The sequence below is a fragment of the Oncorhynchus keta genome, chromosome 14 (genome assembly GCF_023373465.1).
Source record: "Oncorhynchus keta strain PuntledgeMale-10-30-2019 chromosome 14, Oket_V2, whole genome shotgun sequence".
In the NCBI taxonomy this organism is placed as follows: domain Eukaryota; kingdom Metazoa; phylum Chordata; class Actinopteri; order Salmoniformes; family Salmonidae; genus Oncorhynchus; species Oncorhynchus keta.
The window spans coordinates 643,854-668,817 of record NC_068434.1 but is presented as its reverse complement, the minus strand read 5'-3'; the positions used below and the strand labels follow the sequence as shown (position 1 = coordinate 668,817).

Sequence of the window (24,964 nt, the reverse complement as noted above, 5' to 3'; positions counted from 1 at the left end):
AATTTAGCTGGAGGGTCTCCTATACAAATGGATGGAATGTGGTGTTGGGGGGGGCTATGAGATTCTAAAATCAAATTACACAAACAAGTGTATGATTAAAATTCACAACGAAACAATATATTTCCACAGGGCCGTGGGGTGAGACAGGGATGCAGCTTAAGCCCCACCCTCTTCAACCTACATACATACGAATTCGCAAGGGCATTAGAACAGTCTGCAGTGTCTGGCTAAAGATACTTGAATCAGTTATAGAACCCATTGCCCTTTATGGTTGTGAGGTCTGGGGTCCGCTCACCAACTAAGAATTCACCAAATGGGACAAACACCAAATGAAGACTAAGCTGAATTCTGCAAAAATACCCTCTGTGTACAACGTAGAACACCAAATAATGCATGCAGAGCAGAATTAGGCCGATACCCGCTAATGATAAAAATCCAGAAAAGAGACGTTACATTCTACAACCACCAAAAAGGAAGCGATTCCAAAACCTTCCATAACAAAGCCATCACCTACAGAGAGATGAACCTGGAGAAGAGTCCCTAAGCAAGCTGGTCTTGGGGCTCTGTTCACAAACGGCACATAGCCTGTCTTCTCTTGAGAGCCAGGTCTGACTACGGCAGCCTTTCTCAATAGCAAGGCTATGCTCACTGAGTCCAAGTTGCATTCTAGTTTGCGCAGTTTTTGTTAATACTTTCCAATGTGTCAAGTAATTATCTTTTTGTTTTCTAATGATTTGGTTGGGTCTAATTGTGTTGCTGTCCTGGGGCTCTGTTTTAAAACTGCCCACAAAATGTGGAAACTGAGCTGCACTTCCTAACCTCCTGCCCAATGTATGACCATATTAGACACACATATTTCCCCTCAGATTACACAGATCCACAAAGAATTATAAAACAAAACCAGACTTTGAAAAACTCCCATATCTACTGGGTGAAATAACAGTGTGCCATCACAGCAGTAAGAGTTGTGACCTGTTGCCACAAGAAAAGGGCAACCAGTGAAGAACAAACGCCATTGTAAATACATCCCATATTTATGTTTATTCATTTTCCCTTTTGTACTTTTAACCATTCGCACATATGACATTTGAAATGTCTTCATTCTTTGTAACTTTTGTGAGTGTAATGTTTACTTTTAAACAGTATTGTTTATTTTCTAGTTTTCTAGAAATGTAAACATGTTTCCCAATAAAGCCCCTTGAGTGAGAGAGAGATCTACCTTGAACATCTCCAGGAGAGTCTCCTTCTTGATCTCCAGCCTCTCGAAGGGCTGCTTCTCCTTGATGATCTTCTTACACAAGTTCTCCAAGCAGGGGAAGTCATTACTGGACACCCCCCTGGAGGAAGAGTGGAGGAAGTGGGGAAGGAGGCGGCAGAGGAAGAGACTGAGTGAGTACAGGGATGGAAGAAAAGGAGTGCTGGCTGGCAGAGAGAACGACTGTTAGACTTGAGGGCTTCCGTCCCCAGAGTTCGTAAACGAGACTGCTTGCCAAGCCAACTGGCATCAACATAACCTGAGTGAAGAGTCAGTTCCGTCAATTCAGGAAGCTACATTTAAATTGGATTTCTAGGAATTAGTTGAGTATCCTGAATTGACCCAAACACTGTCAACTTAGATGATGAAAGTACATTGGGATTGGATGAACATCCAATCATCTAAACACTGGAACATTCTTCCTGGTGCGCTCTGCTTTCTACTCATTCCCTGTCAGCCAGCTAGACCAGTTACACAAGTCTTTACCCAGCTGAAACTGGCCAATGAGACGAGGCGTTACTCACTCTTGGTCCAGGAACATGTCGTAGTAGAAGCCGTTCTCAATGGGCGGACCGTAACACAAGCAGCCTCCGTAGACCCTCTCCATTGCCTCGCCCATTATGTGGGCACTGGAGTGCCAGTACACCTGACGCGGGGGAAAGAGAGTGGGGAGGATGGCAGGGGGGGGGGAAAGAGAGTGTGGAGGATGGCAGGGGGGAAAGAGAGTGGGGAGGATGGCGGGGGGAGAGTGGGGGGATGGCAAAAGAGAGTGGGGAGGATGGCGGGGGGCAAGAGAGTGGGGAGGATGGCGGGGGGCAAGAGAGTGGGGAGGATGGCGGAGGGAAAGAGAGTGGGGAGGATGGCAGGGGGAAAGAGAGTGGGGGGATGGCAGGGGGAAAGAGAGTGGGGAGGATGGCAGGGGGGAAAGAGAGTGGGGAGGATGGCGGAGGGAGAAAGAGAGTGGGGAGGATGGCAGGGGGGAAAGAGAGTGGGGAGGATGGCAGGGGGGAAAGAGAGTGGGGAGGATGGCGGAGGGAGAAAGAGAGTGGGGGGATGGCAGGGGGAAAGAGAGTGGGGAGGATGGCAGGGGGAAAGAGAGTGGGGAGGATGGCAGGGGGGAAAGAGAGTGGGGAGGATGGCAGGGGGAAAGAGAGTGGGGATGATGGCAGGGGGAAAGAGAGTGGGGAGGATGGGGAGGATGGCAGGGGGAAAGAGAGTGGGGAGGATGGCAGGGGGGAAAGAGAGTGGGGAGGATGGCGTGGGGGAGAGAGAGTGGGGAGGATGGGGTGGGGGGGGTGGGGAGGATGGCGGGGGAAAGAGAGTGGGGAGGATGGCGGGGGAAAGAGAGTGGGGAGGATGGCGGGGTGGAAAGTGAGTGGGGAGGATGGCGGGGGGGAAAGTGGGGGGAGGATGGGGGGGTGGGGGGGAGGGGATGGCGTGGGGGGAGAGAGAGTGGGGAGGATGGCGTGGGGGCAGGGGAAGAGAGTGGGGAGGATGGCAGGGGTGGGGGGAGAGAGTGGGGAGGATGGCGGGGGGAGTGGGGAGGATGGCGTGGGGGAGAGAGTGGGGAGGATGGCGGGGGGGAGTGGGGAGGATGGCGTGGGGGAGAGAGTGGGGAGGATGGCGGGGGGAGATCATTTGGTTTCAAAGTTCCACTGTGAAGGACTTAAAACAGTTCATGTCATTATTTGCCAATGAACAAACTTGGCTCTAACTAACTACTGTTTATAAAACTGTTTATCATCTCACAGTTAAAAAGCACTAGCTAGGTTAGCTAAATTAGTGTCTTTATCTAGAAGGTTAAATCCAAATATCATTATTTTACAGACTTAACCTCTTCAGTCGACCCTCTTTTTCAAACATTCTGTTAAAAACCGCGCAACATTTCAGCGCCCTGCTACTCAGGCCAGGAATATAGTATATGCATATGATTAGTATGTGTGGATAGAAAACACTCAGACGTTTATAAAAACTGGTTAAATCACGGCTGTGACTATAACAGAACGTGCGTTTCATCGAAAAGTGCAAGAAAATCTGATCACTGAAAATGGAAATTAATATCCTTGCGCCACTTCCAGGAATTGTTCAAAGTGAACCGAATTACATGAGGCCGAGGTTTCAGTGCCTACAGCTTCCACACGATGTCTAGAGTCTTGTCATTTGATTCAGCTTTGATTCTTGGTCAAACCGAATCAAGGGAATCGATTCCCTCCGGTCTCCGACCGGATATTTTGGTTGAGAGTTACACAGACATTTTTTCCAGACGGACAGCTAAAGAGTATACTTCGCCTCGTGATCAATTTGATCGCTTATTAACGTTTAATACTACCTAAAGTTGCATTACAAAAGTATTTCAAAGTGTTTTGTGAAAGTTTATCGTCGACTTTTTGAATTTTAAAAAATGACGTTACGTTATGAAACGCTATTTTTTCCCGTTTATCACACAGTCTTCATAGATCGATATCTAGGCTATATATGGACCGATTTAATCGAAAAAAAGACCCAATAGTGATTATGGGACATCTAGGAGTGCCAACAAAGAAGATGGTCAAAGGTAATGAATGTTTTATATTTTATTTGTGCGGTTTGTGTAGCGACGACTATGCTAATTATTTTGTTTACGTCCCCTGCGGGTCTTTTGGGGTGTTACATGCTATCAGGTAATAGCTTCTCATGCTTACGCCGAATAGCATTTTAAAAATCTGACTTGTTGCCTGGATTCACAACGAGTGTAGCTTTAATTCAATACCCTGCATGTGTATTTTAATGAACGTTTGAGTTTTAACTAGTACTATTAGCATTTAGCGTAGCGCATTTGCATTTCCAGAGCTCTAGGAGCAAGAGGTTAAAGGCCAGTTTCCCAGACATAGATTAAACTCAGGAGAAACTGTCCCTGTAAGTCTTTAAAAGACCTGGAGGTTGTACTTACAGCTTTAGCCTCGTCGTCATCAAACTTGAGTAGCTGCAGACTGCAGTTTTCCTCTAGAGGTCGGTCCAGGTCCCACACAGAGCTGTTCACCTTAGCTATCACTGTGGCGTCAGCTAGACCCTGACTATGAGAGAGTGAGACACACACATTATAAAGTTATAACTATTCAAATGAATCTGTTATAATAGAGGCCTGTCCAGGTTGTCTGCAAGAGCCTAAATATAGGGATAGCTGCGTTATTACAGAGTCATTAGAATACAGGGATAGCTGTGTTATTACAGAGTCATCATTAGAATACAGGGATAGCTTAGTGTTTCTTCAGGATCAGTGGGTACCCCACAGGACGGTTGAGCTAACGTAGGCTAATTTGATTAGCATCAAAGTAACAAGAACATTTCCCAGGACATAGACATATAGACATATAGGATATTGGCAGAAGGCTTAAATTCTTGTTAATCTATTGAAATAATACCATGCTATTGTTTGAGGAGAGTGCACAGTTATGAACTTGAAAAGCTATTAATAAACCAATTAGGCACATTTGGGCAGACTTGATACAACATTTTGAACAGAAATGCAATGGTTCATTGGATCAGTCTAAAACTTTGCACATGCACTGCTGCCATCTAGTGGCCGAAATCTAAATTGTGCCTGGGGCTTGGGCTCCGTGTACACATGCTGCTCTTCCTCCCATCTGCTCCGTATACACATGCTGCTCTTCCCCATCTGCTCCGTATACACATGCTGCTCTGACTCATCTGCTCCGTATACACATGCTGCTCTGACTCATCTGCTCCGTATACACATGCTGCTCTAACTCATCTGCTCCGTATACACATGCTGCTCTGACTCATCTGCTCCGTATACACATGCTGCTCTGACTCCCATCTGCTCCGTATACACATGCTGCTCTGACTCATCTGCTCCGTATACACATGCTGCTCTAACTCATCTGCTCCGTATACACATGCTGCTCTGACTCATCTGCTCCGTATACACATGCTGCTCTTCCTCCCATCTGCTCCGTATACACATGCTGCTCTGACTCATCTGCTCCGTATACACATGCTGCTCTGACTCATCTGCTCCGTGTACACATGCTGCTCTTCCTCCCATCTGCTCCGTATACACATGCTGCTCTGACTCATCTGCTCCGTATACACATGCTGCTCTGACTCATCTGCTCCGTATACACATGCTGCTCTGACTCATCTGCTCCGTATACACATGCTGCTCTAACTCATCTGCTCCGTATACACATGCTGCTCTGACTCATCTGCTCCGTATACACATGCTGCTCTGACTCCCATCTGCTCCGTGTACACATGCTGCTCTGACTCCCATCTGCTCCGTATACACATGCTGCTCTGACTCATCTGCTCCGTATACACATGCTGCTCTGACTCATCTGCTCCGTATACACATGCTGCTCTGACTCATCTGCTCCGTATACACATGCTGCTCTAACTCATCTGCTCCGTATACACATGCTGCTCTGACTCATCTGCTCCGTATACACATGCTGCTCTTCCTCCCATCTGCTCCGTATACACATGCTGCTCTGACTCATCTGCTCCGTATACACATGCTGCTCTAACTCATCTGCTCCGTATACACATGCTGCTCTAACTCATCTGCTCCGTATACACATGCTGCTCTGACTCCCATCTGCTCCGTGTACACATGCTGCTCTGACTCCCATCTGCTCCGTATACACATGCTGCTCTGACTCATCTGCTCCGTATACACATGCTGCTCTAACTCATCTGCTCCGTATACACATGCTGCTCTAACTCATCTGCTCCGTATACACATGCTGCTCTAACTCATCTGCTCCGTATACACATGCTGCTCTAACTCATCTGCTCCGTATACACATGCTGCTCTGACTCCCATCTGCTCCGTATACACATGCTGCTCTGACCCATCTGCTCCGTATACACATGCTGCTCTAACTCATCTGCTCCGTGTACACATGCTGCTCTAACTCATCTGCTCCGTATACACATGCTGCTCTGACCCATCTGCTCCGTATACACATGCTGCTCTAACTCATCTGCTCCGTATACACATGCTGCTCTAACTCATCTGCTCCGTATACACATGCTGCTCTTCCTCATCTGCTCCGTATACACATGCTGCTCTTCCCCATCTGCTCCGTATACACATGCTGCTCTGACTCATCTGCTCCGTATACACATGCTGCTCTGACTCATCTGCTCCGTATACACATGCTGCTCTGACTCATCTGCTCCGTATACACATGCTGCTCTGACTCATCTGCTCCGTATACACATGCTGCTCTGACTCATCTGCTCCGTATACACATGCTGCTCTGACTCCCATCTGCTCCGTGTACACATGCTGCTCTGACTCATCTGCTCCGTATACACATGCTGCTCTTCCTCCCATCTGCTCCGTGTACACATGCTGCTCTGACTCATCTGCTCCGTATACACATGCTGCTCTTCCTCCCATCTGCTCCGTGTACACATGCTGCTCTGACTCATCTGCTCCGTATACACATGCTGCTCTGACTCCCATCTGCTCCGTATACACATGCTGCTCTGACTCATCTGCTCCGTATACACATGCTGCTCTGACTCATCTGCTCCGTATACACATGCTGCTCTGACTCATCTGCTCCGTATACACATGCTGCTCTGACTCATCTGCTCCGTATCTGCTGCTCTGACTCATCTGCTCCGTATACACATGCTGCTCTGACTCATCTGCTCCGTGTACACATGCTGCTCTGACTCCCATCTGCTCCGTATACACATGCTGCTCTGACTCATCTGCTCCGTATACACATGCTGCTCTGACTCATCTGCTCCGTATACACATGCTGCTCTAACTCATCTGCTCCGTATACACATGCTGCTCTGACTCATCTGCTCCGTATACACATGCTGCTCTGACCCATCTGCTCCGTATACACATGCTGCTCTAACTCATCTGCCCGGTATACACATGCTGCTCTGACTCATCTGCTCCGTATACACATGCTGCTCTGACTCATCTGCTCCGTATACACATGCTGCTCTAACTCATCTGCTCCGTATACACATGCTGCTCTGACTCATCTGCTCCGTATACACATGCTGCTCTGACTCATCTGCTCCGTATACACATGCTGCTCTGACTCATCTGCTCCGTATACACATGCTGCTCTGACTCATCTGCTCCGTATACACATGCTGCTCTAACTCATCTGCTCCGTATACACATGCTGCTCTGACTCATCTGCTCCGTATACACATGCTGCTCTGACTCATCTGCTCCGTGTACACATGCTGCTCTGACTCATCTGCCCGGTATACACATGCTGCTCTGACTCATCTGCTCCGTATACACATGCTGCTCTGACTCATCTGCTCCGTATACACATGCTGCTCTAACTCATCTGCTCCGTATACACATGCTGCTCTGACTCATCTGCTCCGTATACACATGCTGCTCTGACTCATCTGCTCCGTATACACATGCTGCTCTGACTCATCTGCTCCGTATACACATGCTGCTCTGACTCCCATCTGCTCCGTGTACACATGCTGCTCTGACTCATCTGCTCCGTGTACACATGCTGCTCTGACTCATCTGCTCCGTATACACATGCTGCTCTGACCCATCTGCTCCGTATACACATGCTGCTCTGACTCCCATCTGCTCCGTATACACATGCTGCTCTTCCTCCCATCTGCTCCGTGTACACATGCTGCTCTGACTCCCATCTGCTCCGTGTACACATGCTGCTCTGACTCCCATCTGCTCCGTGTACACATGCTGCTCTAACTCATCTGCTCCGTATACACATGCTGCTCTGACTCCCATCTGCTCCGTGTACACATGCTGCTCTGACTCATCTGCTCCGTATACACATGCTGCTCTGACTCCCATCTGCTCCGTGTACACATGCTGCTCTGACTCCCATCTGCTCCGTGTACACATGCTGCTCTGACTCCCATCTGCTCCGTGTACACATGCTGCTCTAACTCATCTGCTCCGTATACACATGCTGCTCTGACTCCCATCTGCTCCGTGTACACATGCTGCTCTGACTCCCATCTGCTCCGTGTACACATGCTGCTCTGACTCTCATCTGCTCCGTGTACACATGCTGCTCTGACTCCCATCTGCTCCGTGTACACATGCTGCTCTGACTCCCATCTGCTCCGTGTACACATGCTGCTCTAACTCATCTGCTCCGTATACACATGCTGCTCTGACTCCCATCTGCTCCGTATACACATGCTGCTCTGACTCCCATCTGCTCCGTGTACACATGCTGCTCTTACTCATCTGCTCCGTATACACATGCTGCTCTGACTCATCTGCTCCGTATACACATGCTGCTCTAACTCATCTGCTCCGTATACACATGCTGCTCTGACTCCCATCTGCTCCGTATACACATGCTGCTCTTCCTCCCATCTGCTCCGTATACACATGCTGCTCTGACTCATCTGCTCCGTATACACATGCTGCTCTAACTCATCTGCTCCGTATACACATGCTGCTCTGACTCATCTGCTCCGTATACACATGCTGCTCTAACTCATCTGCCCGGTATACACATGCTGGTCTGACTCATCTGCTCCGTATACCCATGCTGCTCTGACTCATCTGCCCGGTATACACATGCTGCTCTGACTCATCTGCTCCGTATACACATGCTGCTCTGACTCATCTGCTCCGTGTACACATGCTGCTCTGACTCCCATCTGCTCCGTATACACATGCTGCTCTGACTCATCTGCTCCGTATACACATGCTGCTCTGACTCATCTGCTCCGTATACACATGCTGCTCTGACTCATCTGCTCCGTATACACATGCTGCTCTGACTCATCTGCTCCGTGTACACATGCTGCTCTGACTCCCATCTGCTCCGTATACACATGCTGCTCTGACTCATCTGCTCCGTATACACATGCTGCTCTGACTCATCTGCTCCGTATACACATGCTGCTCTAACTCATCTGCTCCGTGTACACATGCTGCTCTGACTCATCTGCTCCGTGTACACATGCTGCTCTGACTCCCATCTGCTCCGTATACACATGCTGCTCTGACTCATCTGCTCCGTATACACATGCTGCTCTTCCTTCAGAAAAGCATCCATCACAACTTGTTTCATTTGCAAATATCTTCTGGGTACCGCCCACCCTACTGAATAGGATACCAGGCCAGTTACAACACAAACTTCTGGGTACCGCCCACCCTACTGAATAGGATACCAGGCCAGTTACAACACAAACTTCTGGGTACCGCCCACCCTACTGAATAGGATACCAGGCCAGTCACCACACAAACTTCTGGGTACCGCCCACCCTACTGAATAGGATACCAGGCCAGTCACCACACCCTAATTTTTTCCCACAATATATAAAAATGAACTTTTACCAGTTGAATGTAGACAAACAAATTATTTTTCTATTATCAACAACTTTGCACAGTTCTGGGGTTTAAACAAAATATGCAAATGAGTCATGTTGGGTAATAAAGTATGTTGAGTAATGTCGCGTAACGGATTACAGGTAGAAGCATGCTACCTGGCCTGCGCGCAAATGTAGAAATGTGTCCATTTGGGATGTCTGCTAGTTAAGACAATCAACTCACCACCACTAATGAACTGTATTGTATTCTTCACCTCAAATCAACATCGAATGAGAATGACAAGTTACTCAGTTACTCAATGAAGTTGAAAAATTGTTCGAGCTCTCTCCAATTTTGATAACCACCGATACCACCGAGGCTCATAAAATGTCTGATTCGTGTGTTATCCCTTGTGGAAATACAGCCGTTTCTGTCCAGAGCTCACTGGTACCTGGGGCCAGAACAGTTGGTACAATGCTGCAAGTTTGTTGGCCAGATTTATTTTGGGGATATTTTTACCGAGTTGGCAATAGAACAAAAGCACGTTATAATGTAAATGTTCATATGAAAATCATTACACGGAGATCGGTAGAAATGTACTTACATTTCCCTCACTAACTTTAAACATCAGCTATCTGAGCAGCTAACCGATCGCTGCAGCTAGACACAAGCCCATCTGTAAATAGCCCACCCAATCTACCTCATCCCCATATTGTTCTTATTTACTTTTCTGCTCTTTTGCACACCAGTATCACTACTTACACACTATCTGCTCATCTCTCACTCCAGTGTTAATCTGCTAAATTGTAATCACTTTGCTACTAGTTATTGCCGTACCTCCTCACTCCAATTGCACACACTGTATATAGACTTTCCTATTGTGTTATTGACTGTACGCTTGTTTATTCCATGTGTAACTCTGTTGTTTCTGTCGCACTGCTTTATCTTGGCCAGGTCTCAGTTGTAAATGAGAACTAGTTCTCAACTAGTCTACCTGGTTAAATAAAGGTGTTCTCAACTAGTCTACCTGGTTAAATAAAGGTGTTCTCAACTAGTCTACCTGGTTAAATAAAGGTGTTCTCAACTAGTCTACCTGGTTAAATAAAGGTGTTCAACTAGTCTACCTGGTTAAATAAAGGTGTTCAACTAGTCTACCTGGTTAAATAAAGGTGTTCAACTAGTCTACCTGGTTAAATAAAGGTGTTCAACTAGTCTACCTGGTTAAATAAAGGTGTTCAACTAGTCTACCTGGTTAAATAAAGGTGTTCAACTAGTCTACCTGGTTAAATAAAGGTGTTCAACTAGTCTACCTGGTTAAATAAAGGTGTTCAACTAGCCTACCTGGTTAAATAAAGGTGTTCAACTAGCCTACCTGGTTAAATAAAGGTGTTCAACTAGCCTACCTGGTTAAATAAAGGTGTTCTCAACTAGCCTACCTGGTTAAATAAAGGTGTTCTCAACTAGCCTACTTGGTTAAATAAAGGTGTTCTCAACTAGTCTACCTGGTTAAATAAAGGTGTTCTCAACTGGCCTACCTGGTTAAATAAAGGTGTTCGCAACTAGTCTACCTGGTTAAATAAAGGTGTTCAACTAGCCTACCTGGTTAAATAAAGGTGTTCTCAACTAGTCTACCTGGTTAAATAAAGGTGTTCGCAACTAGCCTACCTGGTTAAATAAAGGTGTTCGCAACTAGCCTACCTGGTTAAATAAAGGTGTTCGCAACTAGCCTACCTGGTTAAATAAAGGTGTTCGCAACTAGCCTCCCTGGTTAAATAAAGGTGTTCTCAACTAGTCTACCTGGTTAAATAAAGGTGTTCGCAACTAGCCTACCTGGTTAAATAAAGGTGTTCTCAACTAGCCTACCTGGTTAAATAAAGGTGTTCTCAACTAGCCTACCTGGTTAAATAAAGGTGTTCTCAACTAGCCTACCTGGTTAAATAAAGGTGTTCGCAACTAGCCTACCTGGTTAAATAAAGGTGTTCTCAACTAGCCTACCTGGTTAAATAAAGGTGTTCTCAACTAGCCTACCTGGTTAAATAAAGGTGTTCTCAACTAGCCTACCTGGTTAAATAAAGGTGTTCTCAACTAGCCTACCTGGTTAAATAAAGGTGTTCTCAACTAGCCTACCTGGTTAAATAAAGGTGTTCTCAACTAGCCTACCTGGTTAAATAAAGGTGTTCTCAACTAGCCTACCTGGTTAAATAAAGGTGACATAAAAAAAAACAATTATAAATTGGCACTCCACATTTAAAAGGTTGCAGACCCTGGGTGTAGCCTGTTAACGGCAACTTCAGGAGCTTAACAGAATCGGCGAAGGCCAGCAGGTGAAAGATTATTTCACCAAACAGTGTGCTTAAAGCATTAGACAAGCTCAGTGCATATAGACGATGTTATTAAAATACATTCATTCATTAAAATGTTTTCGCAGGATGTTCCAAATACCTGTATTGTTCTCGGCTCCTCCCCCTGCCACTCACAGACAGACCCCAAGCTCCTCCTCCTGCCACTCACAGACAGACCCCAAGCCCCTCCCCCTGCCACTCACAGACAGACCCCAAGCTCCTCCTCCTGCCACTCACAGACAGACCCCAAGCCCCTCCTCCTTTCACTCACAGACAGACCCCAAGCCCCTCCTCCTTTCACTCACAGACAGACCCCAAGCCCCACCTCCTGCCACTCACAGACAGACTCCAAGCCCCTCCCCCTGCCACTCACAGACAGACCCCAAGCCCCTCCTCCTGCCACTCACAGACAGACCCCAAGCTCCTCCTCCTGCCACTCACAGACAGACCCCAAGCTCCTCCTCCTGCCACTCAGACAGACCCCAAGCTCCTCCTCCTGCCACTCACAGACAGACCCCAAGCTCCTCCTCCTGCCACTCACAGACAGACTCCAAGCCCCTCCTCCTGCCACTCATGAAGAATAAATATCACTTCTTCCTCTCTGACAGCAAGCCGTTTCAACTCTCTTTATGCAGTTGAGGTTTGAACCAACAGAGTCAGTGAATGTGCATGGATCTGGTTAAGGGCATTTTGATATAGACTTGAAAACCAGATCAACGATTGCAAAAATCCAGGTAAACTATTTTGATAAAATAATTACATTATTTATGGGTCTTATGGTTGTGGAAAGCTTATATTTATACTAGGTATGAATACAAGCACTCCATTCATTGGATTATTTGTGACTATTTGAAATGCAATGTCTTGATCTTTAAATTGTGCAACAAAATGTATTTAGAGAACTTTTCAAAAATCGAAGATGTATCAAAAACAGCCCATAGGTTTGTAAAAAAATCTAGATATAATTTTTAGGCCACATAGCCCTGCCCTATGGTAGGGTTAAGGTAGGTAAGGGGACTGTCTCACCTGATGCCAGCAGCCACCTGGTAGGGTGTGGTCTTCCAGGACTCAGCCTCCACCACCTTCCCATCTGGCAGAGTCACCTTGATGGATTTACTGTCCTTCTCTGCCCTCTCTGCCATCAGAGCATCATGCTCCTCCTTCAGTTTAGTGTACAGGGACAGACGCTCCTCCATGTACCCAGGAGGAGGGGACAGCTAGAGGGGGAAGAATGAAGAGTGAGTCTGGTGAACAGAGAGAGATGCTCCGCTATCCACAGGAGAGGAGTGGACAGATAGAGGGGGAGAGTGAGAATGGACAGGGGGGGTGGAGAGACTAAGTATTGAACAGACAGCTGGAGGGGAAAGGAGAGAGGTGAGAGTAAGTAGTGAACAGACAGCTGGAGGGGAAAGGAGAGGTGAGAGTGTGTAAGTATTGAACAGACAGCTGGAGGGGAAAGGAGAGAGGTGAGAGTGTGTAAGTAGTGAACAGACAGCTGGAGGGGAAAGGAGAGAGGTGAGTGTAAGTAGTGAACAGACAGCTGGAGGGGAAAGGAGAGAGGTGAGAGTGTAAGTAGTGAACAGACAGCTGGATGGGAAAGGAGAGAGGTGAGAGTGTAAGTAGTGAACAGACAGCTGGAGGGGAAGGAGAGAGGTGAGTGTAAGTAGTGAACAGACAGCTGGAGGGGAAAGGAGAGAGGTGAGAGTGTAAGTAGTGAACAGACAGCTGGAGGGGAAAGGAGAGAGGTGAGAGTGTAAGTAGTGAACAGACAGCTGGAGGGGAAGGAGAGAGGTGAGTGTAAGTAGTGAACAGACAGCTGGAGGGGAAAGGAGAGAGGTGAGAGTAAGTAGTGAACAGACAGCTAGAGGGGAAAGGAGAGAGGTGAGAGTGTAAGTAGTGAACAGACAGATGGAGGGGAAGGAGAGGTGAGAGTGTAAGTAGTGAACAGACAGCTGGAGGGGAAGGAGAGGTGAGAGTGTAAGTAGTGAACAGACAGCTGGAGGGGAAAGGAGAGAGTGTAAGTAGTGAACAGACAGCTGGAGGGGAAGGAGAGGTGAGAGTGTAAGTAGTGAACAGACAGCTGGATGGGAAAGGAGAGGTGAGAGTGTAAGTAGTGAACAGACAGCTGGAGGGGAAAGGAGAGGTGAGAGTGTAAGTAGTGAACAGACAGCTGGATGGGAAAGGAGAGGTGAGAGTGTAAGTAGTGAACAGACAGCTGGAGGGGAAAGGAGAGAGGTGAGAGTGTAAGTAGTGAACAGACAGCTGGAGGGGAAAGGAGAGGTGAGAGTGTAAGTAGTGAACAGACAGCTGGAGGGGAAAGGAGAGAGAGTGTAAGTAGTGAACAGACAGCTGGAGGGGAAAGGAGAGAGAGTGTAAGTAGTGAACAGACAGCTGGAGGGGAAAGGAGAGGTGAGAGTGTAAGTAGTGAACAGACAGCTAGAGGGGAAAGGAGAGAGAGTGTAAGTAGTGAACAGACAGCTGGAGGGGAAAGGAGAGAGAGTAAGTAGTGAACAGACAGCTGGAGGGGAAAGGAGAGAGAGTGTAAGTAGTGAACAGACAGCTGGAGGGGAAAGGAGAGAGTGTAAGTAGTGAACAGACAGCTGGAGGGGAAAGGAGAGAGGTGAGAGCGTAAGTAGTGAACAGACAGCTGGAGGGGAAAGGAGAGAGAGTGTAAGTAGTGAACAGACAGCTGGAGGGGAAAGGAGAGAGAGAGCTAAGTAGTGAACAGACAGCTGGAGGGGAAAGGAGAGGGGAGAGTGTAAGTAGTGAACAGACAGCTGGAGGGGAAGGAGAGGTGAGAGTGTAAGTAGTGAACAGACAGCTGGAGGGGAAAGGAGAGAGAGTGTAAGTAGTGAACAGACAGCTGGAGGGGAAAGGAGAGAGAGTGTAAGTAGTGAACAGACAGCTGGAGGGGAAAGGAGAGAGAGTGTAAGTAGTGAACAGACAGCTGGAGGGGAAAGGAGAGAGAGTGTAAGTAGTGAACAGACAGCTGGAGGGGAAAGGAGAGAGAGTGTAAGTAGTGAACAGACAGCTGGAGGGGAAAGGAGAGAGGTGAGAGTGTAAGTAGTGAACAGACAGCTGGAGGGGAAAGGAGAGAGGTGAGAGTGTAAGTAGTGAACAGACAGCTGGAGGGGAAAGGAGAGAGAGTGTAAGTAGTGAACAGACAGCTGGAGGGGAAAGGAGAGAGAGTGTAAGTAGTGAACAGACAGCTGGAGGGGAAAGGAGAGAGAGAGCTAAGTAGTGAACAGACAGCTGGAGGGGAAAGGAGAGGTGAGAGTGTAAGTAGTGAACAGACAGCTGGAGGGAAAGGAGAGAGAGAGCTAAGTAGTGAACAGACAGCTGGAGGGGAAAGGAGAGAGAGTGTAAGTAGTGAACAGACAGCTGGAGGGGAAAGGAGAGAGAGAGCTAAGTAGTGAACAGACAGCTAGAGGGGAAAGGAGAGAGAGTGTAAGTAGTGAACAGACAGCTGGAGGGAAGGAGAGAGAGTGTAAGTAGTGAACAGACAGCTGGAGGGGAAGGAGAGAGAGTGTAAGTAGTGAACAGACAGCTGGAGGGGAAAGGAGAGAGAGTGTAAGTAGTGAACAGACAGCTGGAGGGGAAAGGAGAGAGAGTGTAAGTAGTGAACAGACAGCTGGAGGGGAAAGGAGAGAGAGTGTAAGTAGTGAACAGACAGCTGGAGGGGAAAGGAGAGAGAGTGTAAGTAGTGAACAGACAGCTGGAGGGGAAGGAGAGAGAGAGCTAAGTAGTGAACAGACAGCTGGAGGGGAAAGGAGAGAGGTGACAGAGTGTAAGTAGTGAACAGACAGCTGGAGGGGAAAGGAGAGAGGTGAGAGTGTAAGTAGTGAACAGACAGCTGGAGGGGAAAGGAGAGAGAGTGTAAGTAGTGAACAGACAGCTGGAGGGGAAAGGAGAGAGAGTGTAAGTAGTGAACAGACAGCTGGAGGGGAAAGGAGAGAGAGTGTAAGTAGTGAACAGACAGCTGGAGGGGAAAGGAGAGAGGTGACAGAGCGTAAGTAGTGAACAGACAGCTGGAGGGGAAAGGAGAGAGAGTGTAAGTACTGAACAGACAGCTAGATAGATGGGATAGGAGAGTGGTGAGAGCGTGTAAGTAGTGAACAGACAAGACAGCTGGAGGGGAAAGGAGAGAGGTGAGAATGTAAGTAGTGAACAGACAGCTAGATAGATGGGATAGGAGAGTAGTCTTCAGCTGTGTGTACCAAGACAGCCCTTCAATCTACTGTGGAGGGGACCACTAGAGGCAGGAGAGACAGACACAAAGAGATTGAGACAGTGACTGCAATCTACTCCGCCACTTACCTCCGTCTTCCCACCAGCGTCTCCGGCTGCAACCTTCTTCTTCTTCTTCTCTCCATCTTTGGCTCCTCCTCCCTGAACAGAAGTCAGATAATGGGTGTGGTTAGCTCCTTAATAAAACACTGACCATTAGTCATAACTAACCATTTTTAAAACACCTTTATTTAACCAGGTAGGCCAGTTTGAGAACAAGTTCTCATGTACAACTGCGACCTGGCCAAGATAAAGCAAAGCAGTGCGACAGAAACAGAGTATTTAACTACATTGTCTAGGCCACACAGAGCAGCCAAACCTGCTGTGCAAACAAGGTTGAGCCTGTTGTTGACACGACTAGTTAGGACGACGAACAAAGCGCTCAAACTGTAGGCGGCATCCTACCAAAGGTTCATTATTATGAACGAGGCGTTGAGGAATCGAACTCCCGACTACAACGATTAGCCAAAGGTCAATACTCAAACATTTCAATTATGAAATGTCCACTTTGCACATGTGTTTGTCCTTTGTAGTTGCGTATTTTTCTTTGCATAAATCTCGTTTTCAATAACCGTTAATCAAATATAACCACCGCCCGGTTTGCTGTTGCTCTAAAACCGCAACTCAGCGCATGTGCTCATTTAATTCAATAAGGCGAATCGGTAGTGGTATTTGATCAACGTTTATTGAATAACTATGTTTCAGCAAACAAAAATGAACGCAACAAGAGGACAAATAGGTACACGGTGGGCATTTCGTAATTATAATATAATATTAAGTTGATGTTGTAGGAGCTGGAGACCACAATGCCGGGTCTCGGCTCCACGTCGTTAGTGAAGTTCATCAGAAACTTATTGCACCAAGACGCCTTCGTCCAACAACTTAGTGTGTAACAGAAATGAGTCCTGATCAAGGCATAAACATAGAACATGACATCAGGGCATCAATACAAAATACGATGCAATAATAGTAGAAAAATAAAATTCACACGGGAGACAGACTACTATAGCTAGCTACTGTAACTAACGCTACAATCAAACGCCTATAGCTAGATCATTTGAAGAGCATTAGATAGTTAACTGGAATGTTTAAGACAAGGAATATTCTTTGAAAAGCTGTGATTATATATTGAGGAGAAAAGCCCTTGCTTTACTCATACATATGATAGATAGCAAGCTAACAGTTTATCTAGTTAGCTTAGCTTCAGGTCAACAATGCTGACAGCTGCCACGCTACCTTTTTCCCGTCGTCAACTTTCAACTCCTCCATTTTCTCCGCCATGCTCTTTTCCGCCATTATACGAATACTAAACCCGTAAATATATTGTTTCAATTGTGTTGAAAAAAGTGAACCAGTTCAGCCAGCTCACCGGCAAGATCGTGTCCCGGATATTGCGTCACTAACTGATGCAATCGTTGCTGATTTGATTGACGGCAGCGTTGAGCCAATTATGTCTCGCGTCGTGGGTTTGTGGCTGTCGTCAGTAGTTAACCACAGCCACAAAGTCAAACACCCCGACTATTTCTACCATTTCGCTTCTCTAAAATCTATTTCTTAATCTAACCACACTGCTAACATTATGCCTAGACCGAACCTTTAATGAAGACCAAAAAACACGTTGTATTCATACATTTTACCATACCATAAATTCCATTTGACTTTGTAGCTGTGGTAACTAATGGAAACAGTTTGTGGTTGCAGTAATATTATGCTGTTGTGGAGAGAATGTAAAAAATAATCTGTATAACATGATTCACAAATTTCAGAATAAATTTGAATGCCGTCCTTAGGAGGGGTGTGTCACTGGCATGGTCTTCCTGTCTGGGTTGGCGCTCCCCCCTGGATTGTGCCGTGGCGGAGATCTTTGTGGGCTATACTCGGCCTTGTCTCCGGATGCTAAGTGGGTGGTTGAAGATATCCCGCTAGTGGTGTGGGGGCTGTGCTTTGGAAAAGTGGGTGGGGTTATATCCTGCCTGTTTGGCCCTGTCCGGGGGTATCATCGGATGGGGCCACAGTGTCTCCTGACCCTTCCTGTCTCAGCCTCCAGTATTTATGCTGCGGTAGTTTATGTGTCGGGGGGCTAGGGTCAGTTTGTTATATCTGGAGTACTTCTCCTGTCTTATCCGGTGTCCTGTGTGAATTTAAGTATGCTTTCTCTAATTCTCCCTTTCTTTCTCCCTTCCGGAGGACCTGAGCCCTACGACCATGCCTCAGGACTACCTGGCAGGATGACTCCTTGTTGTCCCCAGTTTACCTGGCTGTGCTGCTGCTCCAGTTTCAACTGTTCTGCCTGCGGCTATGGAACCCTGACCTGTTCACTGTGATTATTATTATTTGACCATGCTGGTCATTTATGAACATTTGAACATCTTGACCATGTTCTGTTATAATCTCCACCCGGCACAGCCAGAAGAGGACTGGCCACCCCTCATAGCCTGGTTCCTCTCTAGGTTTCTTCCTAGGTTTTGGCATTTCTAGGGAGTTTTTCCTAGCCACCGTGCTTCTACACCTGCATTGATTGCTGTTTGGGGTTTTAGGCTGGGTTTCTGTACAGCACTTTGATATATCAGCTGATGTAAGAAGGGCTTTATAAATACATTTGATTTGAAACCAAGTTTATTCACCCACTGGGTCAGACAGCTGAACAGACCATTTTTATTTAACCTTTCTTTAACTAGGCAAGTGCTTGGGATTATGGCTAGATGGTACACTGTCCTTCTCTCAGCACATATCCAAGCTGCAGGCTAAAGTTAAATCTAGACTTGGTTTCCTCTATCATAATCGCTCCTCTTTCACCCCAGCTGACAAACTAACCCTGATTCAGATGACCATCCTACCCATGCTAGATTACGGAGACGTAATTTATAGATCGTCAGGTAATGATGCTCTCGTGCGGCAAGATGGTCTTTACCATTCGGCCATCAGATTTGCCTCCAATGTTCCTTATAGAAGGTGTTTGTATAATACTGTGGCGGGGTTGCAGTATCTGTTCTCTGTCAGGACTAAGTTGCTTGGGCCGGAGAGAGGGGAGAGGTCAAGCGTGTATCTCTTGGCTCCACAATGTCTGTGTGCCAGTCAATGTGCCTCTGTGATCTTGTCAAGATAGGATGGATTTGATATATGGCTGTTGATATGAGGATTTGTTTATGGTTCTGAGTTTGAGAAAATAACATAGTTTAGGAGACAAAGCTGAACGATAAATTATGGCCAATGCTGTCTGGCTATGTGTGTCTTTGCTATAAAGGATCTCAGTTGCAATGTGTAAGGGACTCTCAGAGAATTCATTGATAGACACTGAATTGATCTGAGAGTCACAGGGTTGTGATGGAGTTCATATAATTAAAGATGGACTTTATGATAACTCTGACTTGTGTGGTGGTTTGCTCTCATGATTTGGTAAATAGAGGAAATTTCCACGACAGGACTAATTGATCAGATATCTGAAAAGTTATTTGGAAATTATAACTTTGTAATCTGAATATTTTCCTTGGTTCCCCGACTTCCTAGTTAATTACAGTTACATGATTGATCAGTTTAATCGCATAATACTAATTACAGAGAATCTTTGATAAAAACGAAGTCTTCATTTAATAATAGTAAAAGGTACGACACCGTGTCCCCTCGTAGCGCAGGAGGAATGGCCACGATATCTCCACCTGCTTCCATGGCAGGGTCTTGTCCCCTGCCATTATCTCCTCCCGAGCCCAGGATGTCCGCTCCTCTTCAACATGCTGCTTGGTCCTTTCGTGGTGGGATCTTCTGTCACGTTCGTTATAAGGATCGGACCAAGGCACAGCGTGGTAAGCGTACATTCTTATTTATTAAAGAATGAACACTGAACAAACTAACAAGGATTCATAGTGTTCTGTCTCTTCTTCTGTCCTCTAGGGCTGTCTAGGATTCATAGTGTTCTGTCCCTTCTTCTGTCCTCTAGGGCTGTCTAGGATTCATAGTGTTCTGTCTCTTCTTCTGTCCTCTAGGGCTGTCTAGGATTCATAGTGTTCAAATCAAATCAAATCAAATTTTATTTGTCACATACACATGGTTAGCAGATGTTAAATGCGAGTGTAGCGAAATGCTTGTGCTTCTAGTTCCGACAATGCAGTGATAACCAACAAGTAATCTAACTAACAATTCCAAAACTACTGTCTTATACACAGTGTAAGGGGATAAGGAATATGTACATAAGGATATATGAATGAGTGATGGTACAGAGCAGCATACAGTAGATGGTATCGAGTACAGTATATACATATGAGATGAGTGTGTAGACAAAGTAAACAAAGTGGCATAGTTAAAGTGGCTAGTGATACATGTGTTACATAAGGATGCAGTCGATGATGTAGAGTACAGTATATACATATGCATATGAGATGAATAATGTAGGGTAAGTAACATTATATAAGGTAGCATTGTTTAAAGTGGCTAGTGATATATTTACATAATTCCCATCAATTCCCATTATTAAAATGGCTGGAGTTGGGTCAGTGTCAATGACAGTGTGTTGGCAGCAGCCACTCACTGTTAGTGGTGGCTGTTTAACAGTCTGATGGCCTTGAGATAGAAGCTGTTTTTCAGTCTCTCGGTCCCAGCTTTGATGCACCTGTACTGACCTCGCCTTCTGGATGATAGCGGGGTGAACAGGCAGTGGTTCGGGTGGTTGATGTCCTTGATGATCTTTATGGCCTTCCTGTAACAACGGGTGGTGTAGGTGTCCTGGAGGGCAGGTAGTTTGCCCCCGGTGATGCGTTGTGCAGTCCTCACTACCCTCTTGAGAGCCTTACGGTTGAGGGCGGAGCAGTTGCCGTACCAGGCGGTGATACAGCCCGCCAGCATGCTCTCGATTGTGCATCTGTAGAAGTTTGTGAGTGCTTTTGGTGACAAGCCGAATTTCTTCAGCCTCCTGAGGTTGAATAGGCGCTGCTGCGCCTTCTTCACGACGCTGTCAGTGTGAGTGGACATATTCAGTTTGTCTGTGATGTGTATGCCGAGGAACTTAAAACTAGCTACCCTCTCCACTACTGTTCCATCGATGTGGATAGGGGTGTTCCCTCTGCTGTTTCCTGAAGTCCACAATCATCTCCTTAGTTTTGTTGACGTTGAGTGTGAGGTTATTTTCCTGACACCACACTCCGAGGGCCCTCACCTCCTCCCTGTAGGCCGTCTCGTCGTTGTTGGTAATCAAGCCTACCACTGTTGTGTCGTCCGCAAACTTGATGATTGAGTTGGAGGCGTGCGTGGCCACGCAGTCGTGGGTGAACAGGGAGTACAGGAGAGGGCTCAGAACGCACCCTTGTGGGGCCCCGTGTTGAGGATCAGCGGGGAGGATGTTGTTGCCTACCCTCACCACCTGGGGGCGGCCCGTCAGGAAGTCCAGTACCCAGTTGCACAGGGCGGGGTCGAGACCCAGGGTCTCGAGCTTGATGACGAGCTTGGAGGGTACTATGGTGTTGAATGCCGAGTGTTCTGTCTCTTCTTCTGTCCTCTTGGGCTGTCTAGGATTCATAGTGTTCTGTCTCTTCTTCTGTCCTCTAGCTCTGTCTAGGATTCATAGTGTTCTGTCTCTTCTTCTGTCCTCTAGGGCTGTCTAGGATTCATAGTGTTCTGTCACTTCTTCTGTCCCCTAGGGCTGTCTGGGATTCATAGTGTTCTGTCACTTCTTCTGTCCTCTAGGGCTGTCTAGGATTCATAGTGTTCTGTCACTTCTTCTGTCCTCTAGGGCTGTCTAGGATTCATAGTGTTCTGTCACTTCTTCTGTCCTCTAGGGCTGTCTAGGATTCATAGTGTTCTGTCACTTCTTCTGTCCTCTAGGGCTGTCTAGGATTCATAGTGTTCTGTCACTTCTTCTGTCCTCTAGGGCTGTCTAGGATTCATAGTGTTCTGTCCCTTCTGTCCTCTTGGGCTGTCTAGGATTCATAGTGTTCTGTCACTTCTTCTGTCCTCTAGGGCTGTCTAGGATTCATAGTGTTCTGTCACTTCTTCTGTCCTCTAGGGCTGTCTGGGATTCATAGTGTTCTGTCACTTCTTCTGTCCTCTAGCTCTGTCTAGGATTCATAGTGTTCTGTCACTTCTTCTGTCCTCTAGGGCTGTCTAGGATTCATAGTGTTCTGTCTCTTCTTCTGTCCTCTAGGGCTGTCTAGGATTCATAGTGTTCTGTCACTTCTTCTGTCCTCTAGCGCTGTCTAGGATTCATAGTGTTCTGTCACTTCTTCTGTCCTCTAGGGCTGTCTAGGATTCATAGTGTTCTGTCCCTTCTGTCCTCTAGGGCTGTCTAGGATTCATAGTGTTCTGTCACTTCTTCTGTCCTCTAGCTCTGTCTAGGATTCATAGTGTTCTGTCACTTCTTCTGTCCTCTAGGGCTGTCTAGGATTCATAGTGTTCTGTCACTTCTTCTGTCCCCTAGGGCTGTCTAGGATTCATAGTGTTCTGTCACTTCTTCTGTCCCCTAGGGCTGTCTAGGATTCATAGTGTTCTGTCACTTCTTCTGTCCTCTAGGGCTGTCTAGGATTCATAGTGTTCTGTCTCTTCTTCTGTCCTCTAGGGCTGTCTAGGATTCATAGTGTTCTGTCACTTCTTCTGTCCTCTTGGGCTGTCTAGGATTCATAGTGTTCTGTCTCTTCTTCTGTCCTCTTGGGCTGTCTAGGATTCATAGTGTTCTGTCACTTCTTCTGTCCTCTAGCTCTGTCTAGGATTCATAGTGTTCTGTCACTTCTTCTGTCCTCTAGGGCTGTCTAGGATTCATAGTGTTCTGTCTCTTCTTCTGTCCTCTAGGGCTGTCTAGGATTCATAGTGTTCTGTCACTTCTTCTGTCCTCTAGGGCTGTCTAGGATTCTGGTAGAGTTCAGGCCACACTGGAGGGCCAGCGGAGAGGCTGATGTTTTCTTCACATCACACCAAGATCCTGTCTCAGCCATAATCCGGGACAAGGCATACATGTCTGTCCATAGAAACTCAGCAAGAAACTAAACTGTCAATTGCGTTTATTTTCAGCAAATTTAACGTGTAAATATTAGTATGAACATAAGATTAAACTGAGACATAAACTGAACAAGTTCCACAGACATGTAACTAACAGAAATTGAATGTGTCCCTGAACAAAGGGGGGGGGGGGCTGCGGGAAGGGTACCACATGAGGGAGGAGGATGTCTTCCCTGTAACGCACAGTGTTGAGATTGCCTGCAATGACAACAAGCTCAGTCTGATGATGCTGTGACACACCGCCCCAGACCATGATGGACCCTCCATCTCCAAATCAATCCTGCTCCAGAGTACAGGCCTCAGTGTAACGCTCAGTCCGTTGACAATAAACGCAAATCCGACCATTACCCTGGTGAGAAAAAAACGTGACTCGTGAGTGAAGAGCCCTTTCTGCCAGTCCTGTCTGGTCCAGCGACGTTGTTGCCGGTGATGTCTGGTGAGGACCTGCCTTACAACAGGCCTTGCCCTCAGTCAAGCCTCTCTCAGCCTATTGAGGACAGTCTGAGAACTGATGGAGGGATTGTGCATTCCTGGTGTAACTTGGGCAGTTGTTGCAGAGTATGAACATTGCAATTTATTGCCTTGGCCACATCTGCAGTCCTCATTCCTCCTTGCAGCATGTCTAAGACACGTTCACTCAGATGAGCAGGGACCCTGGACATCTTTCTTTTGGTGTTTTTCAGTCAGTAGAAATGCCTCTTTAATGTCCTAAGTTTTCATAACTGTGACCTTAATTGCCTACCGTCTGTAAGCTGTTAGTGTCTTAACGACCGTTCCACAGGTGCATGTTCATTAATTGTTTATGTTCATTGAACAAGCATGGGAAACAGTGTTTAAACCCTTTACAATGAAGATCTGTGAAGTAATTTAGATTATTACAAATTATCTTGGAAAGACAGGGTCCTGAAAGAGGAACGTTTCTTTTTTTGCTGAGTTTATACGACTCATTCTCTATACTCTATATATTCCTGTTTACACCTAGAGGCAGAATGTCACCAAAAAAACCCGTTTTTGTTTTCCGTGCAGAAGAGAGATGCATTGAGCTGTTCCTGAATTTAGCATCAACAGATGAGGGGAAATTAAGTTCGTAAGGTTGGTCTGAATTTAAAGTTCTAGGTTAGATTAAACATCAAATATTGTAATATGAAACTGAAGTGGTGAATATTGGCTAACTGATTTAGGATCAGAACTGTATTTGGTTGTGTTTGTGTCTGCAGGTGGTTCCACCTGGAAGGCTGTCCTCTCAAGGCTGAACGATCGGTATCAGAATGACTAGGAGGGCTGTCCTCTCCAAGGCTGAACGATCGGTATCAGAATGACTAGGAGGGCTGTCCTCTCCAAGGCTGAACGATCGGTATCAGAATGACTAGGAGGGCTGTCCTCTCCAAGGCTGAACGATCGGTATCAGAATGACTAGGAGGGCTGTCCTCTCCAAGGCTGAACGATCGGTATCAGAATGACAAGGAGGGCTGTCCTCTCCAAGGCTGAACGATCGGTATCAGAATGACTAGGAGGGCTGTCCTCTCCAAGGCTGAACGATCGGTATCAGAATGACTAGGAGGGCTGTCCTCTCCAAGGCTGAACGATCGGTATCAGAATGACTAGGAGGGCAGTCCTCTCCAAGGCTGAACGATCGGTATCAGAATGACAAGGAGGGCTGTCCTCTCCAAGGCTGAACGATCGGTATCAGAATGACTAGGAGGGCTGTCCTCTCCAAGGCTGAACGATCGGTATCAGAATGACAAGGAGGGCTGTCCTCTCCAAGGCTGAACGATCGGTATCAGAATGACTAGG

The 24,964-nt window shown here is 46.7% G+C and overlaps 1 protein-coding gene across 1 annotated transcript in view; it reads right to left on the bottom strand.

Moving 5' to 3' along the window:
* The window catches only part of LOC118380140 (threonine--tRNA ligase 1, cytoplasmic-like), a 53,092-nt gene extending 35,488 nt beyond the window's left edge, over positions 1-17,604 (bottom strand). Inside the window, exons 1-6 of the mRNA XM_052460798.1 lie at positions 17,429-17,604; positions 16,223-16,294; positions 12,932-13,122; positions 4,185-4,308; positions 1,780-1,901; positions 1,220-1,337 (exon numbers count right to left, since the gene is read on the bottom strand). Coding sequence (XP_052316758.1) covers positions 1,220-1,337; positions 1,780-1,901; positions 4,185-4,308; positions 12,932-13,122; positions 16,223-16,294; positions 17,429-17,488 — 687 coding nt within the window. The 5' untranslated portion in view covers positions 17,489-17,604. The remainder of the gene's footprint in view (positions 1-1,219; positions 1,338-1,779; positions 1,902-4,184; positions 4,309-12,931; positions 13,123-16,222; positions 16,295-17,428) is intronic.
* Between the last annotated feature and the right edge of the window lie 7,360 nt (positions 17,605-24,964).